Genomic DNA, 22916 nt, shown 5'->3' on the forward strand with positions numbered 1-22916 from the left:
AAAAAATAATAACAATGGGGAAGGCTATGTAATGGGCTATTTCAGCATGATAAATTGCTGTAACCGTCGCTCCCTCTAGCAGGGCAATCATACAAATGGGTGGCTCTGTACTGACATGTTAGTTCATTATCAGTGACCGTTCAGAGTGCAGAAGTCAAACATAGAACTGAAGGGCTGAGGGTAGCATAAGGCACCACCTCCTGAAAAGTGTTGTGGACAAAACTGCAAAGATCACTGTAAAGAGCAAATGAGTACTAAGGTATGTCCTTTTAAAGAGGACGTATGACAGAAAGAACAGGCCAGGTCTGCCTAGTCTAGAAGAAGGTAGACAAGTGGGGGGAAATAACAGTCTTTGAGCATGAGGAATGGTAGTAACCATTTTTAATTCATGTCTGAGTGATGATGACACAAGAGAGTAAGGCTGTGGTTTAAAATTAAATGTTGGAAAAAAATGTTCTGTCAATATAAATAGTTGTTACTGCTGAAGATACTAAAATTTTTGTCACTGGTGACTTTGCATAGTGCAAAGAAATAGGATGATTTTGTACCATTAATCCCGACAGTTTCTAAGAAATGGGAGTAGAACTTTCTTTTCTTTTCAATATTCTGTTCAAACAGAACCTGTCTCTGCTTTCTAGCATGATCTGTACTTTAAAATTTTGAGCGGACCCAAGAAAAGGATACAAGTCCTATGGCTTTCACGACCAAGTTGTGTGATGTGCATTAGCAACTGGGTGTGCAAGTAATCTTTAGCCACATGTGTAACTATGTCCCTTTGTTCTTCCTCAACAGTCTCCAAACGTCCACAACTACCCAGATATGGATGCTGTACCCTTGTTACTAAACAACATGAAGGCAGACCCCACGGAGGATTCATTATCTACAGACCATTTCCAAACACAGACTGAACCAGTGGACTTGTCAATAAACAAAGCCAGGTCATCCCCTACAGCAGCTTCATCTTCACCAGTTTCCATGACAGCATCAGCCTCCTCCCCTTCTTCTACTTCTTCTAGTCGGCCAGCTTCATCCCCCACAGTAATAACATCAGTCTCCTCAGCAGCATCTGTACCGTCAGTATTAACTCCAGGTCCTCTTGTGGCCTCTGCCTCTGGTGTTGGAGGCCAGCAGTTTTTGCACATTATCCATCCAGTACCACCTTCAAGTCCCATGAACTTGCAGTCCAACAAAATGAGTCACGTGCACCGTATCCCCGTGGTGGTACAGTCGGTACCTGTTGTCTATACAGCTGTGAGATCACCTGGGAATATGAACAACACTATAGTAGTACCACTGTTGGAGGATGGGAGAAGCCATGTCAAAGGTAAGGTGGAGCCACTTCTGTGCATCTGTGGCATCTCTGAAACTGGTCTTACATGAGAAAACATAAAAACGATTATAAAGCTGTTACTTTCCATGCTTACTGTGTTGTTGCTGAAAAGGCATACAACTTACATGATTGGGAGGAACCTTTAAAAGTCTTATGCCAGATGATCTTTAAAGTAAATAAGTATTTAAATGAAGACTGAGTTCAGCAGTGGTGTTAGATACTTGGACAACTTGTGGTAGGTTTTGTCCTGAGCGAAATAAATCTCCCCAGAAGCTGAAGAAGTAGGAGAATGGAAAAAATGTCAGTGTATGACATTTATGGCAATATAGAAAATAGCACAGATGAACATGGAAAACTCACCAGCTGTTTCAGATTTAGCAAGGGGAGGAATGGCAGAGAGATTGTTCCCCAGCAAGGAGAAAGCAATCATAGGGCTCTAGGAATGTATGAAGGAAAGGCTTGTGGACCAAAGAGCATTAGCAGATGCAGAGAAGTAGGTTTTATTAAGCTCAAGGAGTGGCAGTGCAATGCTTTGAATTAGGTTTCTTCTTCCAGATTAAACAGCAGAAGGGAAGGAAGCCACACAGAATGTTTATGTTGGGAATGAGTTTTGCAGACACAGGACCCCAGAGGCATATGGAGGTGTGAAGGGAGGAAGAGGCACATGTCAGAAGGATGGATACACTCTTGAGGTGTCCAAAGAACACAGAAAGTGAAGCTGGAAAGCAAGAAAAAGTGAAAACTCAACAGTTATTAAGGGAGCAAAAACTTGTTAGAGATAGTGAGATGATGGGTGGAGGAAGAAAAGAAAAACCAGATGTGCTTAGAAACTTCAAAAGCACAGCTTTATAAAGGTGGCATTAGTGACAGAGATGGGAATATGCGGAAAGGAATGAGATACTCATTTCAAGGCTCATTGCATGTGAGTGAATAAAATACAGTAATTTTCCCCTGAAATGAGGTATTGAGGCAGAAAGGGAGGATATTGACAGATAACCTTACTTTGGGGCTTACAAGACTGCAGGACATTTAGTCTTATAACATCTCTTGTGTTCCTAATTGCTTAGTGTACAGGTCCCAACAACTTGAATCTCACCTCTCATGTCTGTTTTGGATAAACTGGCAACCGTGTGCTACTGTACAGGACTACAGTGATGGGTCATTCTGATGTTCAGGGGCATCCTGTTGTCTGTTAGCCTGTGATTCTCCTACTGTTCCCTCAGTACCCAAAGGGGGGACTGTGCCCTCTCAATAGGCTTGGACATAGGAAATGAACTCACTGTTGATGTGAGTTTAGTTTTAAGCCTCAAAATGATGGTTTAAGTTTTATTACACTTAATACAGTGATGTAATTTTAGCTCTTTGTGCCTTTCTGTCAAGAAATTATGAATAAAACCAGAACTTTGCACCATGTAGTCTAGAAAGAAAACAAAACAAAACAAAAACCAAACAAACAGAAAAAGGAAAGTTTTAGTCTGTATTTTGATTTTGGAGCTTCGAGGTGCACCTGACCTTGAGCTCATCAAGAAATTTTCCCATTTGTTTTCTTTTCAAAGACTCTAGCTGGCTCTGGTAGTAGTCTTCTCTATAGGAAGTACCTCCTGATCTCGTAAAACTGGAACTTTGCTACCCCAGTTTCATCAACAAAATTCCAGAATTTAATGTGCTGTAGGGATTTCAGCCCATGAACTCCATGCCTTCTGACCTGCCCTGACAGTGTGGCCTTTGTGCTCTAATTGGCAGAGGTCATTAGCCATTAGCCCCTGCATCATCTATTAATGCACAGTTAAAGGAAAAGAAGGCATTAACAATTCTTCAATTTATTAATATTTTCTAATGAGTTGTATTCATTTTGTTGTCCCTAATTATTTTGATTAAAAAGTTATGGTTAATTTGAATAAATACAATAAAAGAATAATGGGCAGCAACCCACTCTAGGTAGTCATCTTTTATCAGCTTTTGCTGGAGTGTTTCTCATTCTTTAATGCAAAACAATATAAATAATTAAATGTAGTGCTATCACACAAATTAACTAATTAAATGAATTTCATATATGTGCAGACTAAATTCCCTTCAGTGATCAGCTATTGTGCTGATAACAAAAAATAAATGTACACAGATCCTAACAGGACATCATTGTCAAATTGAATTAGTTCTTAATCCTCTACCAGCTGATGGACAAATGCAGGTTTGGAGTCATGTAGAGTCACAGCTTTCAACTTTTGCATGAACACTGATAATTTTCAGAAACAGAAAAATATGCACTCTGAAACAGTCAATCCACAGGGAGCGTTGGCAGCATAATCCCTGGATTATTCCTGCTTTGGTGCTAGTTCAGAGACCATGTTGATAATCCAGGAGTGCCAGTTGGGAAGCACTTAAAGTTACGTTTTGCATTCATCTTTATCTAAGCCCTTTTCACACAATTGAGACTTAGGCATTTGCCTGAACACAGATATTTTTAAACGCTAAAATTAATGAAAATAACATCAGACTTGAGTTCAGATCTCTCCTGTTTTTCTAGGTGTCGGGTGCTGAAGGGAAAAAATACAAGAAACAGGGCATACAGAAAAGCTTTTTCCTTGTTATTCCCAATTTTATTTTTATTGTGCTGAATTTTCCTCTTCCTTCCAGATTTGACTAGAACCATTTAATCTTTAGTTTTTTGCAAGAACCTTCTCAAGTTGTCACCATCCCTCTAATACTGCCTCCAGGTGTTTTGCTCAGGTGCCTTTCTGCTTCCCTTGATGCTTCCCACTCCTCCTTTCTCTCTCACTCTCAGACAAAACTGTCCTGGTGGCTGCTTTTTTAGGCAGTTCAAGCAAATAGTTCTTTCTTCGTGTTCTGTTTGAATTCTCTCTTCCCCCTGGCACAAGAAATGGCTATCTTGTCTTCTGTTTCCTCTTCTTTTTCTATTTTTCTGTTTTTTCTAGTCCTTCCCATCTTGCTGTCTGCTCACATTCAGCAGCTCTGCTTCTTCTTCCCCTCCTTTTCTGTTAATATTTTTAATCTATACTGTCATCTCCTCCTCCGCCTCTGTGCATCCTTCTCCATGGTGTCATTCATCATGGCATTCTTAGTATCACTGTCCTTCAGAAGTTTCAGATCTCCTTTTGTGCCTCCCAGTTTGCTGTTTATTTCTGCTGTCTGTCCTGCCTCCTCTCTCCCATTTTTTATTTTGCTTGCAAGATTTTTTTTGTTTTGAAGACATGTAGCACTCGTATATACAAGGTGCCAGCAGCATCCCGTCAGGTCCTGTGGCATGTGCTACACCCCAAGGTGGGCAGTGGGAGACAGGGCTATCCATGCTGCAAAAGCACCCTTATGTCAGAGTGATGTGCTTTTGCAGGATCAAAACCTAGTCTAAATCAAAACCAGGATTGGTGCATTTTTAGCAAGTTACTAACAGTGCTTAATTAGAAGGTAATTAGCGAACACTGTGTGCAGTATGGGTAATACAGCACTTAACATTTACAAATCTTACTAAATTCCTACAAGTTCCTGACACCATTCTCTAACCCCACAACACTCACCTATGAACACACACAGAATTACGTGCAGACTCCCCTGCTGACCATGCACCTTCCTCCCCTGATTCACCCACTGGAGGGGACGCACTCAAGGGACATCCCCAGAGCAGCAGGGTCTCTGTGCAGCCCCCACAGCACCAGCCCAGATGTGAAAGTTGCCCCCTACAACCTTCTCCTCTCATTATTTCGTACACACAAAGCACAGTAGTGTGTTAGGGCTGCCAGGCACAGAGGGGAAGGGAGCCAGGCACAAGTCCTTGTGGACACTGCGAGGCCAGGCTGTGCCCTCTGCCACCCCTATAACATGGCAGAGTCAAAGCTCCCTTCCTTCAGTGGTCACTGCTCTTGTCACAGCCTTAAGAAGTGCCTGGAGGTTTTTTTGCTGTGTGGATTAGGTGGTGGCGACTAGACATTATTGTACATTAAAATATTCCATGAAAGAACATTATAGTCCCATGAAAAACTCGTTCCTTGCCTTTTTTTTCCTCCCTGTTTAGCAATGGTGAGGATTGCTAAAAGTTTAATTAGAGGCACAGCGGGTAGCAGCACCTGTAGATAAGACTGCCTGTTGATTTCCCTGAAACCCCTATCTTCAGTTGTTCCAAGTCTGTTTATATGTTAACCATTTAGACTAACATTTTCCATACTGCATGTCTGCCTCAAGCTACTTCTGTTTTTTCTCTTTTTCTTCCTTTAAGAGGAAATTTTCAAGAAAAAAAACTATTCCCCTCTTCCTGAGACTGAGCATAGAGAAAAAAAATGTAGCATTTTATATGTTGAAAAATTGATTCCAGCTCTTTTTTTTGGTGAAAAACTAGAACCTCAGCAGTTTATGACATGAAACTCAAGCTTGGTTTGGACCATTGTTCTTTGCTTTCAGAATATATCCATGAATACTCCTGGCAAATCATGTCCCTCTAGCAGCAGGTTTTGCCAAATACAATATCCTTAAAAATTGTTTTCTGTAATTCAGAGGAGTTTCATTGAAGAGCCTTTCAGAAGCTCCTTCCTGATAGTGGTGCACTAAGGGCTAGTGCAACTTTGATATTTCTGGGGTTTTGGAATTAAATTTATGGATTCTCGTTTTTACGGGTTTTTAAGTTTTCATAAGACACAATCACTTGCAAAATTCAGCAGTCAGAACATAATAAATTTAAATTTGCCACCTGAACTTTGTCTGCTTCCCTAGTACATAAACAGCTGTAATGACATGGGCTTGGACTACTTTTATGTTACATCTTATATAGACCTGGCAAAAATACACAGGTTTTGTCGTCACAGTTTGCACGTGCCATATTCCTCACTGTGAATATATTAATACATAATAAATGCAGTATCTATTGCTGCAGATTTTTTGTGACTTAAAACAGGTAGTACCATTAGATTAAGGTATCCACTGCCCTTGTTGTTTTTTTAAAGTACAGCCTGTTACTTCTGTCTACTGTAAAGTTTATTCCACAAAAGTAAATGCAATTAGTAGTACAAAGATAGAAATTAAGAGAACTGCTCCATATGTTAAAAGGTCAGATTATACGGTCTGTTTGTATAAATTATGCTATGGAAGAGACTTTTAATTAAAACCAGTAGTGTTGCCTTTTTTGTTTCATGTGAAGTGATTGCTACATTTTCATAGATGGCTGTTTTGGATTTGAGTTGTGTTGAGGCTGAGAGTTTTTACTTTAGCTACAATTATTTTGTTGTTATGCACAAAAATCTTTTGTGGCTGTACATATTCCAGCCTGTCTGCCTCCACCCTACTGCCCCCTGAATGTTGAAGCTCTCTCCTCATGCTGGTTGGTTCAGGTGGAAGAAATGCTAGTGGTCCTGGGAAAGCAGGAACAGGTTGGCAGTGGCTGGCCAGGAAGAGAAGCAGGCAGAGGAGAGGCTTTATTCAGGGATGTGTGCTCCTGGAGATGGTGCACATTATTTAAGAACTGGAGTAAACAGTAACTCTTGCCGGAATGGAGAGTTAAAACAGAGGCTGTAAGATACGCTGTGGTATTTGAAACCGAGGAGGTTGATTTAAGACAAAATGGATTAGGTTAACTATGGGGACTTCCCTAAACAGACTTCTACTTAAATTTCCAGAAAAGTACTATTTCTAGTGATTTACTAGTGACATGCTTAGGTTTTTTCACTGTGGAAGCAAATGCTCTTTTAAGATTCATCAACATGATTTGAGATCATGTACATTTTCAACTAGGAGGAATTTGAGGAAGGGAATGAGGTAGATGCGTATTGCAACTTGATTTGTGAAGCCCAGCATAAGCGGGATGAGTAAATCTATTTTGACATATCCTGAGCCCCTGCACCTTTTGGAGGCTGTTGGTTCCTTGTCTTCCACGCCAAGAATGCCTCTGGCCCTTCAGTTCTGTATTCTCACCAGGGCTGAGCTTTGATCTGGTTGCTTTTATCCCACAAATTTGGATCCAGCAGAAACACATGCCTAAAACTTCTTATTTATTTTATCTCTGCCTTGGGTTTTATTGTGCCTTGGGCCAACCTGCTGGAAACTTGATGTCTAAAATATTTCTGGATTGTTGCAGTGTGTAAGTTGCAGTCTGCTACCATTGTGTAGTAGTTTTGCAGTATTTTATTTAATATTAAATATATTCTGTCCTTATTGTTTTCCTTGTTTACTTTTGGTGATAGAGTATTTGTATACTGGATGTTCAGCGAGATATAAATCTCAGTAGTCTTAGTAGTTTCTTTTTTTCGTAGATGAGGTCTCCTGGCATTGAAATAGCTTAGAAAGAGAAAAGTCCTTTGTTTAAAAAATGGGTTTGTATGTTTATGTATACAACCCAATGACAGAGATGCTTAAATATGTGCATATATTACATCCATGCAATCCCTCTCTCTTCTGTATTTCTCCATACAGCTATTCTTTTAAGAGGTTTATGGCAAAGTATTTGACTGTTGAAATTATTTTAAATATTGCCTTTGATTGGATCATAGCAATTAATATTCTCTGGTAGATTAGTTACACTGTGCATTCAGTGCCAGTTCCCATTCTCTGTGAACCATAACCACGCTAGGTGCAGTTAACTGCTCAAGCCATATAGTCCCATAAAATCTCAATAAAATCTGAAAACTGTGGAGTATGGGTAATCTTGCTATAAATTGTAATAAAAATTACCCCTGTAGACTCTATATTCTGACCATTACGTTCATGGATACTGCTGCTTTGTACATAAAGTTTTATGAAATAAATCGACCAACTCTGCTGCCCCTACCAGGCACCAAGCTGTTTTGATCAAAAATCTGATAGGTGCACTCAGAGCATTTCTCTGATGCATAAAGCATTTGTAATGAACTTTAAATAGGAAGAAAAATGCAGTATATGTGCTTCACATAGTATGAACCAGCTTAGGAGAAGGAAATTGTGAATACCATCATTCACATGCATTTGGTAGGTCTGTAAAGACAGGATTTTGTTTCCTAGAACACATTAAATAAACCTGAGTACAACACAGTCTCTGAGGTCATAATTTTAAGTAGCTCCTGTACATCTGCATCTGGAAGTGTTGGTTCCACCATTAAAAATGTGTAGTGATGTCTGTTGCAATCTTTTTTGATGCTCTCCTGCTGAACAGGTCTGCACTGGTGTCCTGCTCTCTAAAAAAAATTCTAAGAAGAGGGATGTTCATTTGTTTCAGACATCAAGCTATGGTGTGAGGCTGCACCTATGCAGTTTTAAAGGCTATTTTCCATGAGTAAGTGAGAAGGATGGGGGTGAATTTTTCCCTCTGCTTGGTGTTCGATCTGCCCAGATGCATTTATTATCAGGGACATTTGAGACAGTTTCAGTTTAAGAAAGAGTGGAAGACTCGCTCTTGACCTGCAGCTTTCTTCTTGCAATATTTTAGGTACCTGAACTATGCTGCATGCTAAAATTAAGAGTCCAAAGTTGTGCTTTAGACACTGCAGCATTCATAACTGCAGTGTTTCTGATGCTGGCAGATTAATAGCGTATTGTGCTAAAACATGAGTGCCATGCAGTTTTCTTAGCCATATTTTCTGTTTCCATCCTTCTGGGAGTTTGGCAGCAAATGTCCGTTTTTTACTGCAGTCCTTCATGCTCTGCAGATGAAGGGACACACGTGTAACAGCAGTACTAATGAGATTCTTGTAAATGTTAATTTTGGCATGTGGGGTAGTATTTGGTTTTCCATTCCTAATGGAAGTAAGTGCAAAGCAGCGTTGCTTACAGCTGGAGATAATCTATAACCTGTTGTATGCCAGCATGGACTGAAAGCAACTGGAGAGGAGTTTATTGGAAACAGCAAACGTGACCCTTTCTGGCTTATTTGAGGCACCTCATGTTTCTGCTTCATTTAAACTTCCATCACAATAAAAATCTGTGGCTGGGTTTCCAAGACCAAACCCATCACCCAGGCATGGATCAGAACTGGCAAGGCCAGAGGGGCCTCCCCACCATCCAGGCTGATGTCTCAGCTAGCACAGGTCTTGGTGCCACTGCCCACTGCAGAGCCTTGTGACCCTGCTTCTGACAGACAGGTTCTAATGGGTAAATGGCAGGACCACTTGCAAATCCCATAGTGAACGATCATTTTGATTAGCAGGTTGATAAGGGATCCTTCAGAGAAAGCAGGGTTGGGAGTTTAAAACGTGAAACAAAAGCAAACAAACTCTGAATTTGGAAATACTTTCAAAAAGCAGGAGCAGATTTTTAGTTATTTTAAGAGAGTAACTAACGGTGATTCAGTTTTTATTGTGGTGTGGTGTATCGGCAGACCTACATGTGTGTAAGTTTACAAAGTTATTAGATGAGAAGTTAATGCAGAAAACTGAGGTTTTAAGCTGAAGTGAGACAGAGGCTTCAGTATTTCAGGATGCTGAAATTTTCTCTCTTCTTTCACACCAGCAGGCATCATCTCATAGAGAGTCATTCTGACATCAGTTAATTACTATGTGGCTTAGCTATAAAGAGAGGCAAAACTCCTAATGGTTACTTAGTTTTCTCCTGCTCTTAAATATTTCATTCATCTTTAGTCCAAGGGGCTCATATTTGCCTTTAAATCAAAGATAGGATGCAGACATAAAATTACTTCTAGTGGGTCTTCATGAGCCTACTGATGGGGGATGAGTTTTCATCCCTTTCACTCACAGGAAATTTGACTAGGGAAAGTAAATCAGGTTGCAGTAACTGAGAACTGCCAGTGGTGACAGCAGTGTGGTGGTGTATGGCCCTTTTCATGCCACCTGCAGGCATCCAGATGCAGGATTTCTGACAGCGCTTGGCTTTGTCTAACCAGATCAGAGCACTTGAGATGTGTATCCCTGATTAATCACTGAAAAGAAGCAAAGATATTAGGACACACCTGGCCGAAGCCCAAATATGACAGGCAGGGGGAGGAAATTTACCTACCATCTTAGTATCAGCAGCACATGTGTGAGAAGTGGGAGGAAGTGTGCTGGGCTCTTGTTAGCCTGGAGTGATTTAAATCCACAGTTCCTTCCTTCCCAAGTGTTTCCAGAGTGTGGGCAGGAGCACCAATTTAGAGAGTGAAGAAAAAAAGTACCTTAATGGTGTGGCTGTGTGCTCAGGTTATTCCCCTGGGGAGGTGGAGACTTGATCCTGTTCCTAGGGGTTCATCTGCCCTTAGCAACCAACAGGCTGGATCCTTCCCAGAGCGTGTGCTTCTCTGACATGGCTAATCCTGTACCATGTCATAACCAAGGCAGCCGTGTGCCAGAAAGCACAAATTCATGCAGTGCTCATTAGAAAGCTCCTATGCAAGTTTAAATCTCTTCCAGCATTGTAGAACAGGCAGTTTTGTGCTCAGAAGCAGGATCAGGTATAGTCTGACCCCACAGCCAGAATAAATTTTAAAGCCCCAAACTGTTCAGTTTGACAGAAATAGAAGCAAGCTTATATCTGATCCAGATCAGGCTTTTTGCTACTGGCAGCTGGCAGATACAATATTAATGATGATAGACTTAAGTTGTGTAGTATTTACTGGCTGGTATGTGCCTTACTTGAGACCCATTTGCACATCTTCTCTTAAAACAAGTGCAGGAAGTGAATTCACTTGTAGTGCCCAGAGGGAAACTCCTTTCTGGTACAGTTTGGCAAAGGGGTATTGAGAAGTGATTGCATGTATTTGTGTACATCATGAGCAATTTTCTCTACTTTCTGTAGCAAAAAAGGATCATTGTTTCTTGAGGCTAACACGGATGGGAAGCAATGTGGCTGCTTACAGCCTTCAGCACTTGCAGACGTTCTTAAATAACTCCCCTGGCTCACCAGTCTATTCAGCATGGAGAGCTAACAGCTTGCTTCTGTAGCTGCTGTGCACTCATTCAATGGCACCTTTATCCCATGAAAGCAGCAGTCTCTGACTGGTATCTTTTTTCTTGCCTCACCTTAACCTTATTCACACTTCACAAAACCACCAGGTAGCTCTGTTGGACAAATCTTGCCTTTCAAGAGGCGTAGCAAGGGCAAGACAACCAGTTCAAGCTTAGGGCTTGAGCTTTATTAATTAATATGTCTGCCTGTGTTTGGGAGGACTCAATTCAGTGACCAAGACAAGTCTCTTCTGGACCCATGGTCCTAAGTTCAAGGAAAAGCTTGGTTGTTAGAGCAAGGTACAGCATGAAGGGAGGTTAAAATGCACTGGCATGTTTAATGGGTTTTCTTCCACCTTGCTTGCCAATTGCATACTGTTACTCCCTTGTCCTCCACCTTTTTTATCTCGTTTGCTAAACTATCTCTTGCCTGCATCTCTTCATCCTCTCCTGTTTGATGTTCATTAGGCCAGTAATTACCTCTAATTCAGTGCTTATGAACTGAGGCTGGTATTTATAAACCTTGGTGCCAGAAGTTCGACAGTTGTTCTTAGATGTCCAAGAGAAAGTCAAAGCTGTTGACATAAGTAGGAGTCATGAACTCCTAATGTGTAACAGTCCTGTGCTCCAGTTTGCACACTGCAGAGTGGTGAGGAGGAGATATCTGTTAGGCTTTCGGCCAGTTCGTTCTTCACATGGATCATTTCAGGGAGGAGAATAGCTTTAAAGGCTGTTTTCCCCTAGTAGCTGCAGCTATGCTGATGAGAAAACAGGGCAGTTTACACCAGCTGGCAGCAGCAAAGCTCAGCCTCCTGGTCAGTCACCTCAGCTCCCCAGCACCTTGGCCACCCAAGTCTGCAGGCTGGAAGGAAGTGACAAATGAAAAGAGAGACAAAAAAGGGTGTATATGTGGGCTGACATAAAAAGCAAGGGAATAATCTCTAGAACATTGTTTTATTCAGTTACAGTCCAGTTAAGTTTACTGCAAATACATAATAGCGCATGAACTACCTGCCTTTGAATTTACCCACTGGTAGATTTCCATTCCTCACCTTTTTGTCCTCTCTGTGCTCATGTGTGGTAGCACCTCATGATGTGGTCAGACATTGGTGTCTGATGGGGCAGACTGTATCCAGTGGGCTAAATTGTCCCTGGGTGCAGAAGTACAACCCTATTAGCAACTTTGTGTCTGTGCTAGAAGTGTACAGAGTAGGACTTACCAAGCAGAAACAAGGAGAAGGTAGTTAAGAGCTTTCATCCTAGCACATTCCTGCAGTAATCTAAAATCAATACCAAATGTCATAGGAGACTCAGTAATACCTTAAGAGCCAGCAGTCTGCAATAATAATGAAACAACATGTCATATAAAGAACAAAGGTACATAAGATTCGTCATATACATTTATACCATCTTTTTTTTGTAGGTGTATTCCCACTTAAGTGATCAGAATTCACATATAAGAACTGTATTACAGACTAAGTTACGTAGCAACTTTTCGTCATTTCAAGTTAGGTTTAGTTTCTGAGTCAGCTACTTAAAACCTCTGCTATGGTGCAAATCAGATTAAACTTCAGTTAAGATACACAGTTTTTTGTTACAATTTTTAATTTTGTGGACAAATAATTCATTAGCTTTCACAAATGCATCACCTATAGCACAGTTAAATATTGCTCTGAGACAAGCATAACTTTTTGTAATGAGGTTCACTTTAAGGCAAAGAAAAAGCTTTTCTCAGAGGGTAGTGAGGCACTGGAACAGGTTGCCCAGAGAAGTTGTGGATATCCCATCCCTCAAAGTGTTCAAGGTCGGGTTCGATGGGGCTCTGAGCAACCAGGCCTAGTGGCTGGCATCTCTGCTCATGGCAGGGGGGCTGGAACTAGATGATCTTTAAGGTCCCTACAAACCTAAGCCTTTCTATGATTCCATGAAAAAACAGAAGAATTACTGAAATACATCGTAATAACGTCATTCTTTTAAGAAGGAACATTAGGGAACAAAGCAGAAGTAGCACTTCTTTCCAGATAGTTTTCTGGGGCTGACTAGATCAGCTGACTAGATGGTTCAGTTGCTTTTAAATAAAATACTAGATTATCCCTAGTTCTCAGGTTGAGGTTGCACATTGAATACCATCATGTGTAAGTTGTGATTTTAAGAAGTGCAGTCAGAATGGTGCTCATTCTGCCTAAAATAATTAAATGTTTTGAACAATTTCTAAGTTGTTGTCTCATGTTAGTCATGGTTCGCCGTCAACAGCCTTTGCTTTGATAAGCAAAAGGTGTTTACCATACATGAAGAGATAATAAGCAGTCCAAATGTAGCCAGCATTACTGAGGCACCTAACCTGTGCCTGTAGAAAGCTAATGGAAGTAGTATTGGCCAACTATAAATGCACTGTGGTTCCAGAAGGGGTTGTTCCATCAGCTTACTGAGCATATATTAACAATATTTTCCTTACAAAATTCTGTAACATGAAAACCACAGCTGAAGGTTAGTTTATAATCAGTGTTCTTTTACTCACAGGTGGTTTGCAGCTAAGACATAAATTAAAATTTAAGACCAACTTTCCCTAGATTCATCATTCATTTGTGGAGTGATTTCTTTTCAAGAGCCAAGCTATTCATCAGTGCTAGTTACGGCTGCACAGCTCCTGAAGTATCTGCAGCCCTCCCATTTCTCACTGTAACTTTTCTAGTCCCTTTTCTAGTCGGTGAACACTGTAACATAAGAAAGATGGCATAATGGCAGATTTAACTATGACTTTTGGAGCTGCTCCCTAGCTGTGGGCCTACTGAACCGTTCATGATCTGTAAAGGGAGCCTGTGATACTCATTGTCCAGGTCTGTGGTTTGCCAGAGTTGAGTTGGAATTTATATCTTTCTCAAAAATCATGTTACAAGAGCCAGAGGAAAGTGTCCTGTCTCTGACAGTGCAGCACAGGAGAGCACAAGCTAACCAACTGCAGCACTATCCCAAGTCACACTTGTGCTCAGTTATTTCCCCTCTGTGCCCATCTCTTGGTTCCGTCCCCCTACCCTGCTAAGTTGTGCTTTTTTCCCTTGGAGGGCAGCAGCCAGCATAAGGAAGGCAGGCCACAGGCCTTTCTGATCTCCTCTCCTTTCTTGTCTTTTTGGCAGAAGACTTAGCTCTGGTGGGTAGACCTGGCCGTCTGCCAGGTGCACACCCAGCTGCTCTCACTCCTCCTCCACAGAACAGGGGGAAAGATAGGCTGCAAGGGCTCAGGGGTCAAGATAAAGGCAGGGAGATCACTTACCAATTACCTTTACAGACAAATAGGACTCAGTGTGGGGAAAAGTAATTTATTGCTAATTAAAAGTAGATTAGGACGGTGAGAACCACCATCCCCAACCCTCTTTTCCAGGACTCAACTTTACTGCTTGATTCCCAGCCCTTCTCCCTCTCCCATCCCAGGGGGATGGGGACTGGGGGCTGTGGTTAGTCCATAATGGTTCCTCTGCTGCTTTCTCCTCACACTGTTCCCTTGCTCCATTGTTGGTTCCCTGTAGATAGTAGTTCCCATCAGGACAGTCTGTCTCCTCCAGGGACTGCCCCATTATGAAGAACCTTCTCCCCTCCGCCTCCTCATACATTGGTGTCTGCAGAGCTGTTTCACAGGATCACAGAATTGTTACTATTGGAAGGGACTTCTGGAGATCAACCAGTCCAACCCCCTTGCCAAGGCAGGGTCACCTAGAGCAGGTTACACAGGAACACGTCCCAGAGGGTTTTGAATGTCTCGAGAGAGGGAGGCTCCACAATCTCCCTGTGCAGCCTGTTCCCCTGCTCTGCCATCCTTAGTGTAAAGTATTTCTCACACTTACTTCCCTCACTCCTCTCTTGGCCAGTTGTTTTGCCTTTTCTTAAGCCTGTTTTCCCTGAGACACCCTCACTGTCTGCAGTGCGCAGCTGTGCCCTGCAGTGGGTCAGCTGGAGCGAATGGAACCATCTGTGTCCAGCATGGGGCAGCCCTGGCTGCTCCTCATAGAAGTCCCTGCAGCTGTCCCTGCCACCACCTGGGCACTTGCTCCATTGCCATGCAGTATGGATACTGTAAGCTGTGGACAGGTAAAACAATCCTGCAGTTCCTGATCTTCATGTTAGTAAGACCCGAAACTATGTGACTTTTAAAAAAAATTTGTTAGTCCCCCCTGACACTGGTCACATTGACGTTGGTTGTGTGAGGTTACGTGTAATGTGGAGTGAAGAATCCTTCAGAGGGTGACAGTGGTGTTGAATTGCGTCTGAAATCAAGTGACTGGGGTTTTAGATGCCTAAATTTTGAGGAGTGACATGGGTTCCATCCTGATACTTCACAGTGAGCAATCAGAATCAGAGATTGCTCCTGAAATTTTGCTGTCAAATGTACCCTTGAGCATTCTGTGTTTTACAGAGCAGATGTAACCCTTTCCCTTTGCTTTCTGAAGTCAGGCAGCATAAGTTACTTGAGGGTAAACTGGGCTTTTGTTGGATGTGGTATGTGCAGTTGTATTTTGGTACCGCTGAGTGCACTGGTGTAGCCTCTGTGAAGGCTGCAGACCTGCATGCCCCTGGAAGTGCGCACAGGCAGCTGTGGCCCCACTGGGTGGCTTTGCCCACCTATGAGCTGATTTGGGAAGCTGAGCACAAGCGGTGCTCTCCAGCCAGAGCAGGCGGATGTTTTGTGCGCCCTGTTGTTGTTCTGGGACAAGATTAATTTCAGCACGCTCATATTAATCCATTATATGTCTCTTTCCAGCACAAATGGACCCCCGAGGCCTATCTCCCAGACAAATTAAAAGTGACAGTGATGATGACGACCTGCCAAATGTGACCTTAGATAGCGTTAATGAAACTGGATCTACAGCGCTCTCCATAGCCAGAGCAGTACAAGAGTAAGTATCACATTCCCAGAGCAAGATGAGTGTTGCTGAGATGTTCCCAGGCTGACAGAGGTGCCGGTGCTGCAGGGGTGTCCTCCCACCCGCAGGCTGCATACCTGCCAGCACCTCTTCCATGGGCCTTGGTTCCCTTTAGGAACAGATGACTGTATCTCTTGTCTCTTTCTCATTCTCTTTTTCCTTCTTTCTCTCTGCCCTCATTATTAGGTTGAGTTTCAAATTGAAATTGTTTCTTCCCCTTTTTTTATTTGGAAAGCTTGGAGGGGTTTTATATCCTCTCCAAAGGGTTGGATTGCCACTCAAAAACATGTATTTTTTTCTTGACTGAAAGCAGCATCAGGAAGTTGATTCTAGTTGCTGTCAGATAGGAGTTAGAAACATTTCTCCTGAAGGACAGTGTCTTTGGAAGGAAATTACTGAGGGGCTTCGAACAGTTTTTCCATTGCTGTTATTTTTCTGTGTACTTTTGCTAACTGGGCGGACAAATAATTTCTTAATTTAGTGCCTGCACTGCTTGTTTGAAAAGAAAGAAACAGTTTATCATGAACATTAGTAATTCTCTAGCTGCATGAGCTTGTTCAGTCACCGTAGCAGCTGGAAGGGAACCAACTGTGAGGTAAATAAGTATTAATATCCCCATTTTATAGGTGAGGAGAATGAGGTTATGCGTAAAGGTCACCCTGTAGGTCTGAAGCAGAGCTGGAAATAGAACTAGAGCCTCCAGGCACTGAAGCCTGTGCTAGACCCACAGAACACGTTACTTTATCTGAGAGGTTCAAAATATGGGCATTGTGGACATTAGTAAATAAGAATGGGTATAATAAAGGCCATTGGACATTGCTATTGTATAAATTATTATAGATGAATTTTGCATGTCTTAATATGGTATCTAAAAATGTTTTGCTTTGTTTTCCTGGACATCAAAACCTAAAAGAGCTGACGTTTCTAAACCATGTTTGGGTAGGGACAGCCTTTGGTTTTTTGGGGTTTTTTTTTTGCCTTTTTACCAGACATGTACTAGCTCATCTTCTAGCCAAGCACAGTAATTGTGAACCTCAAACCGATACTCTCCTTAAGCAGAGAGAGGTCTTTATGGGCAAGGCAAGGTTCTGTGATTAGCAGGCTCCTTTTCTATTGTGATAAAGGAGGGGAAGGTTTCTTCACCAGTGAGGCTTGATGGACAGATCCCATATGTATTTTCAATTTTCTAGCCACACCACCAGGCCCTGAAGTGCTAAGTATTTTTTTCTCAATTTATAGCACACATAATAAGCTAGAAAAATAACACGTCATGATTTTGTGCTAAATGGTTCGTCTAATTACTGAAAAAAAGAGCTGTGGAGCACAAGCAAATAATTCTAATACATGACTAGGCAGGCAGATACTGTTCTCTGTGATGGATACTGCTTGAATGCTTAGAAAATTGGTCAAACCACAGAAAGCTTTTTTTAGCTTTTGTACAGTGCATTCCACAGTTTGTGAAGGTAAATATGTTGAGTATTACTTGGCTGGCTCTGGAGCTCAAGAATTAAATTAAGAAATTTAATAATATAACATCAACTCATTCTTGTTACAGGTTTTATTTAAACAGTAATATGTTAGTTTATTTCAAAAGCCCCATTAGGAAAATCTAATTTGACTGTGATCTGCAGTTTGTCATCTTTACTTCATTCACAGTCACAGACACCACACATACAGCTGCTGAGTTGAAAAGGAATGTTGGCACTTCATGCCGACTTCACTCCTTCTGTTTCTTACTTGGTCTGCAATATTGTGCCCTACAGGCAGGCTCTATTTTGATTTTAGGCATCTAATATGTACCTTAATGTTAGATGTTCAGCAAAGCAGTCCACTGAAAAAGAAGTTCTCATTCTACATACCCTTGTTGCAGAGAGGAAAGTGCCTCTGAAGCCTTCCAACGGGAGATCCTGTGTGCTCAATTGCAGCATCTAAACTTAGCAGACAGGAATTTCCTCTGAGGACATGGAAAGGCACCTACTGTTCTGCTGAATAACCAGGCAGCACAGGGACATGCATAAAGACTGCTTCAGTAGTCAGTAAAGCATAGGTCAAAACTTAGTGCCTGAGGGAGGCAGGCTGGCCCTCAAGTCTGGACGACTGTCCCACAGAGTGTGTTCTTTTCTAAGTGAGCTTGTAAGCTCTTTCTGGTGAATAGTTGCCTGAAAAATAACTTCTTGCATAGAGTGGCTGTGAAGTACACCACAGTACTTCCAAAGCGATGGCAGCATCCTTTTCTTCAGTACCGATTGGTGTTGTACAGTCTTGTCTTTGTTCAGCACAATACTAGGCCAAGTTTGTAGATGCTTGGTAGCAGATGCAAGACAACAGTTGACCTTCTTCTGGTTGTTTTTCAGACATGTTTTAAATTATTCTGCATAAGGTTTATTAATGTATATATACATACATATATATATATTTGCCTACTGACAACTATTCTCCAAGAGCAGTAAGGGGGTTCAGACTCTGGGGATTTCAGTATCTGGTGGTGGACATTTGCTTTGGGTTGATCCTGTACAGCCCCTCACACAGTGTGTGGGGCTGTGAGGGATTGCCTCAGTGCCTTGCCTTTCCTTGCCTCCTGCCTTTCCCTGTGTGCTGTCTGTGGGGCTCAGGATTCATCTTGCTTGTGTGGGCGTCTGTATCCATGGCAGTTACCTCACTCCCTGCACACGGGCTGGGTAGCAGTTGGCACATTCAATTTAATTTAGGGACAGAGAGAGAGACTCCAGCCTGTGAGCTCCTGTTCCTCTCTGTTGCCCTCAGGCAGTGCAGACAGCTGCCTGGGACACACGTCAGCACTGCAGATCCCTGGTGTGAGGTGAGGCTACGGCAATCCACAGCGCCTGACTGGGGAGCCACTGTGCCAGAGGCTGGGAGTGACAGGATCCTAGTGAATGCTCCCACATCTTCCCTTGCATCTCAGTCTGCCAGGTGTTAATCACAAGGAATTCAGCTAATCAGTTTTTGGGGAGAAGCTGTTGTTTTAATACAGCCATTTTTAAGCTTGTTGTTTTGGGAATGATGTTTACACAGCTGGGTCACAGGACAGTTCAGAATGCCTGTTTGAAAGCTTTGCTTTTCATGTCCTCTTAAACTGGATGGCATCCACCTATGTTGCTGCTTTGTTTCAGGTCCACTGTGGTCTTTTAAGAACAAAATTCTTAGGAATAAAAATTGTGATAATGAAACACTAAGAGCCACGTGTTTGGCATTAGTTCCTATTTACACAAACAGAATGTGATTTGCCTGCATATTTGTAAAGTGACCAAGTATGACTATTTTTTCTCAGGGAAATTACTTTCTTGCTGCAAGCATTATGTTGGCTGAGCTTCCAGACTTCTTTCTCAGTAGTTCTTTTGGAATGACTTCATAGTCCTCCTTCAGTTCAACAAACCCTATCAATAATGTAAAGTTATAGATAAATAAAGTAATTATTTCAAGCAGTGTACTTTGGTGAAATTTCTTCCTGTGACAGTGCTGCTTTATGGCAGTTGCTCTGCCTTACAAAATATGGACTAAGAATAATTTATTAATCTCAGATAATATGCTCTGATAATAAACATTGCAGCATTATGTAGATTTCAGTGGGCTTTGCATTGTAAGCAGCATTTCATCCTTTCTGTGGTGTGTTTTACAAACTCATTTTGACATGTAACATCCAACAAAGAGCAGATTTGCTTCTGTATGCCTGACACCATTGATGCTTATTATACAGCAAAAATGGCATCATATATTCAGGGCCAAATCTCAAATACACTCCAGAAATCTTTATGAAGCCAAGGGAGGAGAAGGCATTAGTCACCCCCAGAAGACCAGTAAAACTTTCTTAGGGTGCCTCACAGAGGCAACATGCTGTTCCCTCAGCCTGGCAGCCTTTCCATCCCTAGGCAGAACAGATGCAGCGGGCCTCAGGATCCATCTCCATAGTACATAGTAATGCAAACCCTGAACAGAACATTCATCTCCTTATTTCCTGCACACTTGTGTGGTAAAATACGTTATTTTACAGCATGCAGCTCTTCCTCCCTGAATATGCATAAATTAAGATCTCCTACTTGCAGAAACTGAGGGCAGAAGCAGGAGAGGCAGAGGATGATTTTTAGCATGAACTTTTGACCACTATGTTGGTAAAAATCCAAAGATGCAGAAATTCCTCTTTCTCTCTAGACTTTTTTCTCCTTAGGTGTTGTAAGTGGAGGAAACTCCTTTGATGGAACCATTTTTTCTTTCAAATGTCAAGGAAAAGAGGAACTGTGCATACAAACTGATGATGCTTCAGATAGTGTATTGTTTTTCTGGAGTAAGGGAGTGACAGAAATTTCAGAGAGGAAATCCTGTCTACTTGTAGTTATAGCTGCAGTTAATTCAGAGAGAGATGGGATTTGTCATTTGTATGTGACTTTTGTGACCTTTAACATGAACTCCTCTTTGTGCTGAGCTGGGTGCCTGGGAGTGCTTGTATGAAAATGAGGTTAGGGACCCTCCCCCTGTTCTCTTTGGCTGCTTTATGTGATTGATATATTGATGCTCATGTGATCATCTTACTTTATTTTTAAATTCTCTGGCATCTATTACTGCAGTACAATAGGAGTTAGTTTTGGATATAGCACTAGCAAAAAAGAAATTCCACAACAGACAGACAGCAAAGCCACCATACCAATGTGCTCTCTTAAATTAGTACATGCTTTTCAAGTCTGATTTTTTTTTCTGTAGATTTCTTTTTTTCTCCCTCCTCTTCACTGTAAATCAACTTCTGTGGTTTATTTTTATTTCTTCTGAAGTTTGTATCTTTGTTTCCATCAGCCATTTATTTTCTGCACTGGTATAGTTTGTTTTCCTGCTTCAGTTGCAATCATTACTACTATTGTGCTATTCATTATTAACTTCCACCTCATTTTTTTTCTTCCACTTGCAGACAAAATACTTTGTCCCAAGTCTCCAAGAAACATAAGTGAGGGTGTTTTGGCAGTGCTTGTATGAACTTTGCTTCCCTCTTCTCTGGTACATCTGCCCGCTGTGAAGAAGGGCTCATTTTAAAAGTGGGACGCAATTGGATGGTGATTTTACAGATGGAGAATTGGCTAGTGCTCATCCAGAATTCCTCAATAAAGGGGGTTTTTTTCACTGGAGAATGCTAATTGGTTTAAAGTGAAATTGTGGGACTATATCAATTTCAATTTTACTTGTCTCTGAAGAATACCCAAGTCTGGGATGCATTTTTCCATTGCAGCAAGACTTTCGAGAAGGTTGCATAGTTGCTGCAGTTGGAGGGAAATTGGACCACACACTCAGAAAGAACTGTCTTATGGGCCTCTGACCTCCCCACAGGCTGTAACATGGTGAGGCTTCTCCTTGGCCTCCTCCAGAGTTCTACAAACTGAACTGACTTGCTAAACAATGGGAGGCATTTATGCAGATACGTAAGCAAAAGACACTGGTGACATGGAGCCCTGCAAGGCATCTGTATTATGGTTGGTGCCCCCACTGTGGCGTTATTTCAGGGATGTTTCTGCTCTAGTTTTGTTTTATTTTTGTCAGCAGTCTCAAATAAGTATCCTGTGTCAGAAAAGAACAGGTTTCTGCAGTGAAAGTGTTGCTGGGCTGGAAGTTGGCTACTCACCCAAGGGCACTGCGGAGTGTGCTGTGTCTCAGCTACCTTAGGCAACCTTTGGGCACTGCTGGACTGTCCAGTTTGGACATAACCTTGCAGCAAAGTTCATCTCTCACAATGCAAGCTATCTAGAAGTTAGGCTCAAGTTTTTTGTATTTCTTTAGTGGAGAGATGCTTCTAGGTCCAATCATCAGTTACGATCATCTGCCTTTCAAAAGGTATCTGTCTTCCCAAGCAGCTGTAAAGAAACCCAGACAAGTGGTTTAGGGAGAGTGATAAAACTTAACACTGCTGAAGTTATATATGAGAAAACCCCCCTATGTTATTTTCTAAGGCTATGGTGGCAGTCTGTGACTTGAGAAGAAGCTGAACTAATACATCTAAACTTTGGCCTGCTGCAGCTACTACAGGTGTGATTTCTCCTACCTGTGTGCGCTCCCTACATGCAGTTCAGACAGCTTGCTGAAGAAGTATTGACTTCTTCTTCGTTGTGTTTATATGGCATTTCATGAAGTTCACGCTAGCAGAATCTGAATTCTCAGAAACATCTCTTTGTATATAAAAATGAATGGGCATAAAGCTGTATTAAGGACTTCTACTTCAAGAGCTTGAAAGACCTATATACTTTTGGGAATTGCTCATTAGGCAGTAAGTTTGAACCTTGGATTTCAATAATCCAGTAAACCCGTATTATTCTAAAAAGGTTTTGGTTTTTTTAATATGTGATATTTGACAAAAGAAAAGTTCAATAACCTGACAGGCAGTAAAATCAAAGGATACCATCCTGTGCATGCACTAGGATTTTTGGTGTGAAAATTTTCTGCTATATGTCCCAGGGTCTTTTGTCAGGATAACAGATTTCCCATCAGCCAATGATCATTAGAAACAAGGGCTAGTTAAATGGCAACTGTAAATCAAAAACAGCTTCTACAGAGAAATTAACATCACTGCCTGCTTTGAAAGGACTGTATTGCTTAAATGGAAGTGTATCAGGAGACAGGAGTATTGTCAAATTGTTCCCTGAAGAAAGCTAATTTGAAAAGAAGAGTGTTTTTAGCTTGGTCTACACAAAATCACGTCTTCCTGTCTCCTCTCTAAGAATAAGTTTCCACGATTGTTGAATAGGTGATTCTAGAGCTTTTACCACACCATTGCTAGGAGTAACATTTTCCTTTTGAGAGAAATATTTAAATTAAGTGCATAATAAGCTCAGA

General features: G+C 41.6%; 1 protein-coding gene across 16 annotated transcripts in view; it reads left to right on the forward strand.

The window, feature by feature from the left end:
- Positions 1–22916, forward strand: part of KLF12 (KLF transcription factor 12) — a 236064-nt gene that overhangs the window by 145351 nt on the left and 67797 nt on the right. For 15 of the 16 annotated variants that reach the window (XM_069009020.1, XM_069009059.1, XM_069009064.1 and 12 more), the window contains 2 exons: positions 793–1324; positions 15929–16064. In XM_069009020.1, the coding sequence (XP_068865121.1) occupies positions 793–1324; positions 15929–16064 (668 nt within the window). Of the gene's footprint in view, positions 1–792; positions 1325–15928; positions 16065–18854; positions 19122–22916 lie in introns of those variants that run through there. The other variant, XM_069009139.1, reaches the window with a different exon arrangement.

Source organism: Aphelocoma coerulescens, chromosome 1 (assembly GCF_041296385.1).
Source record: "Aphelocoma coerulescens isolate FSJ_1873_10779 chromosome 1, UR_Acoe_1.0, whole genome shotgun sequence".
Classification (NCBI taxonomy): domain Eukaryota; kingdom Metazoa; phylum Chordata; class Aves; order Passeriformes; family Corvidae; genus Aphelocoma; species Aphelocoma coerulescens.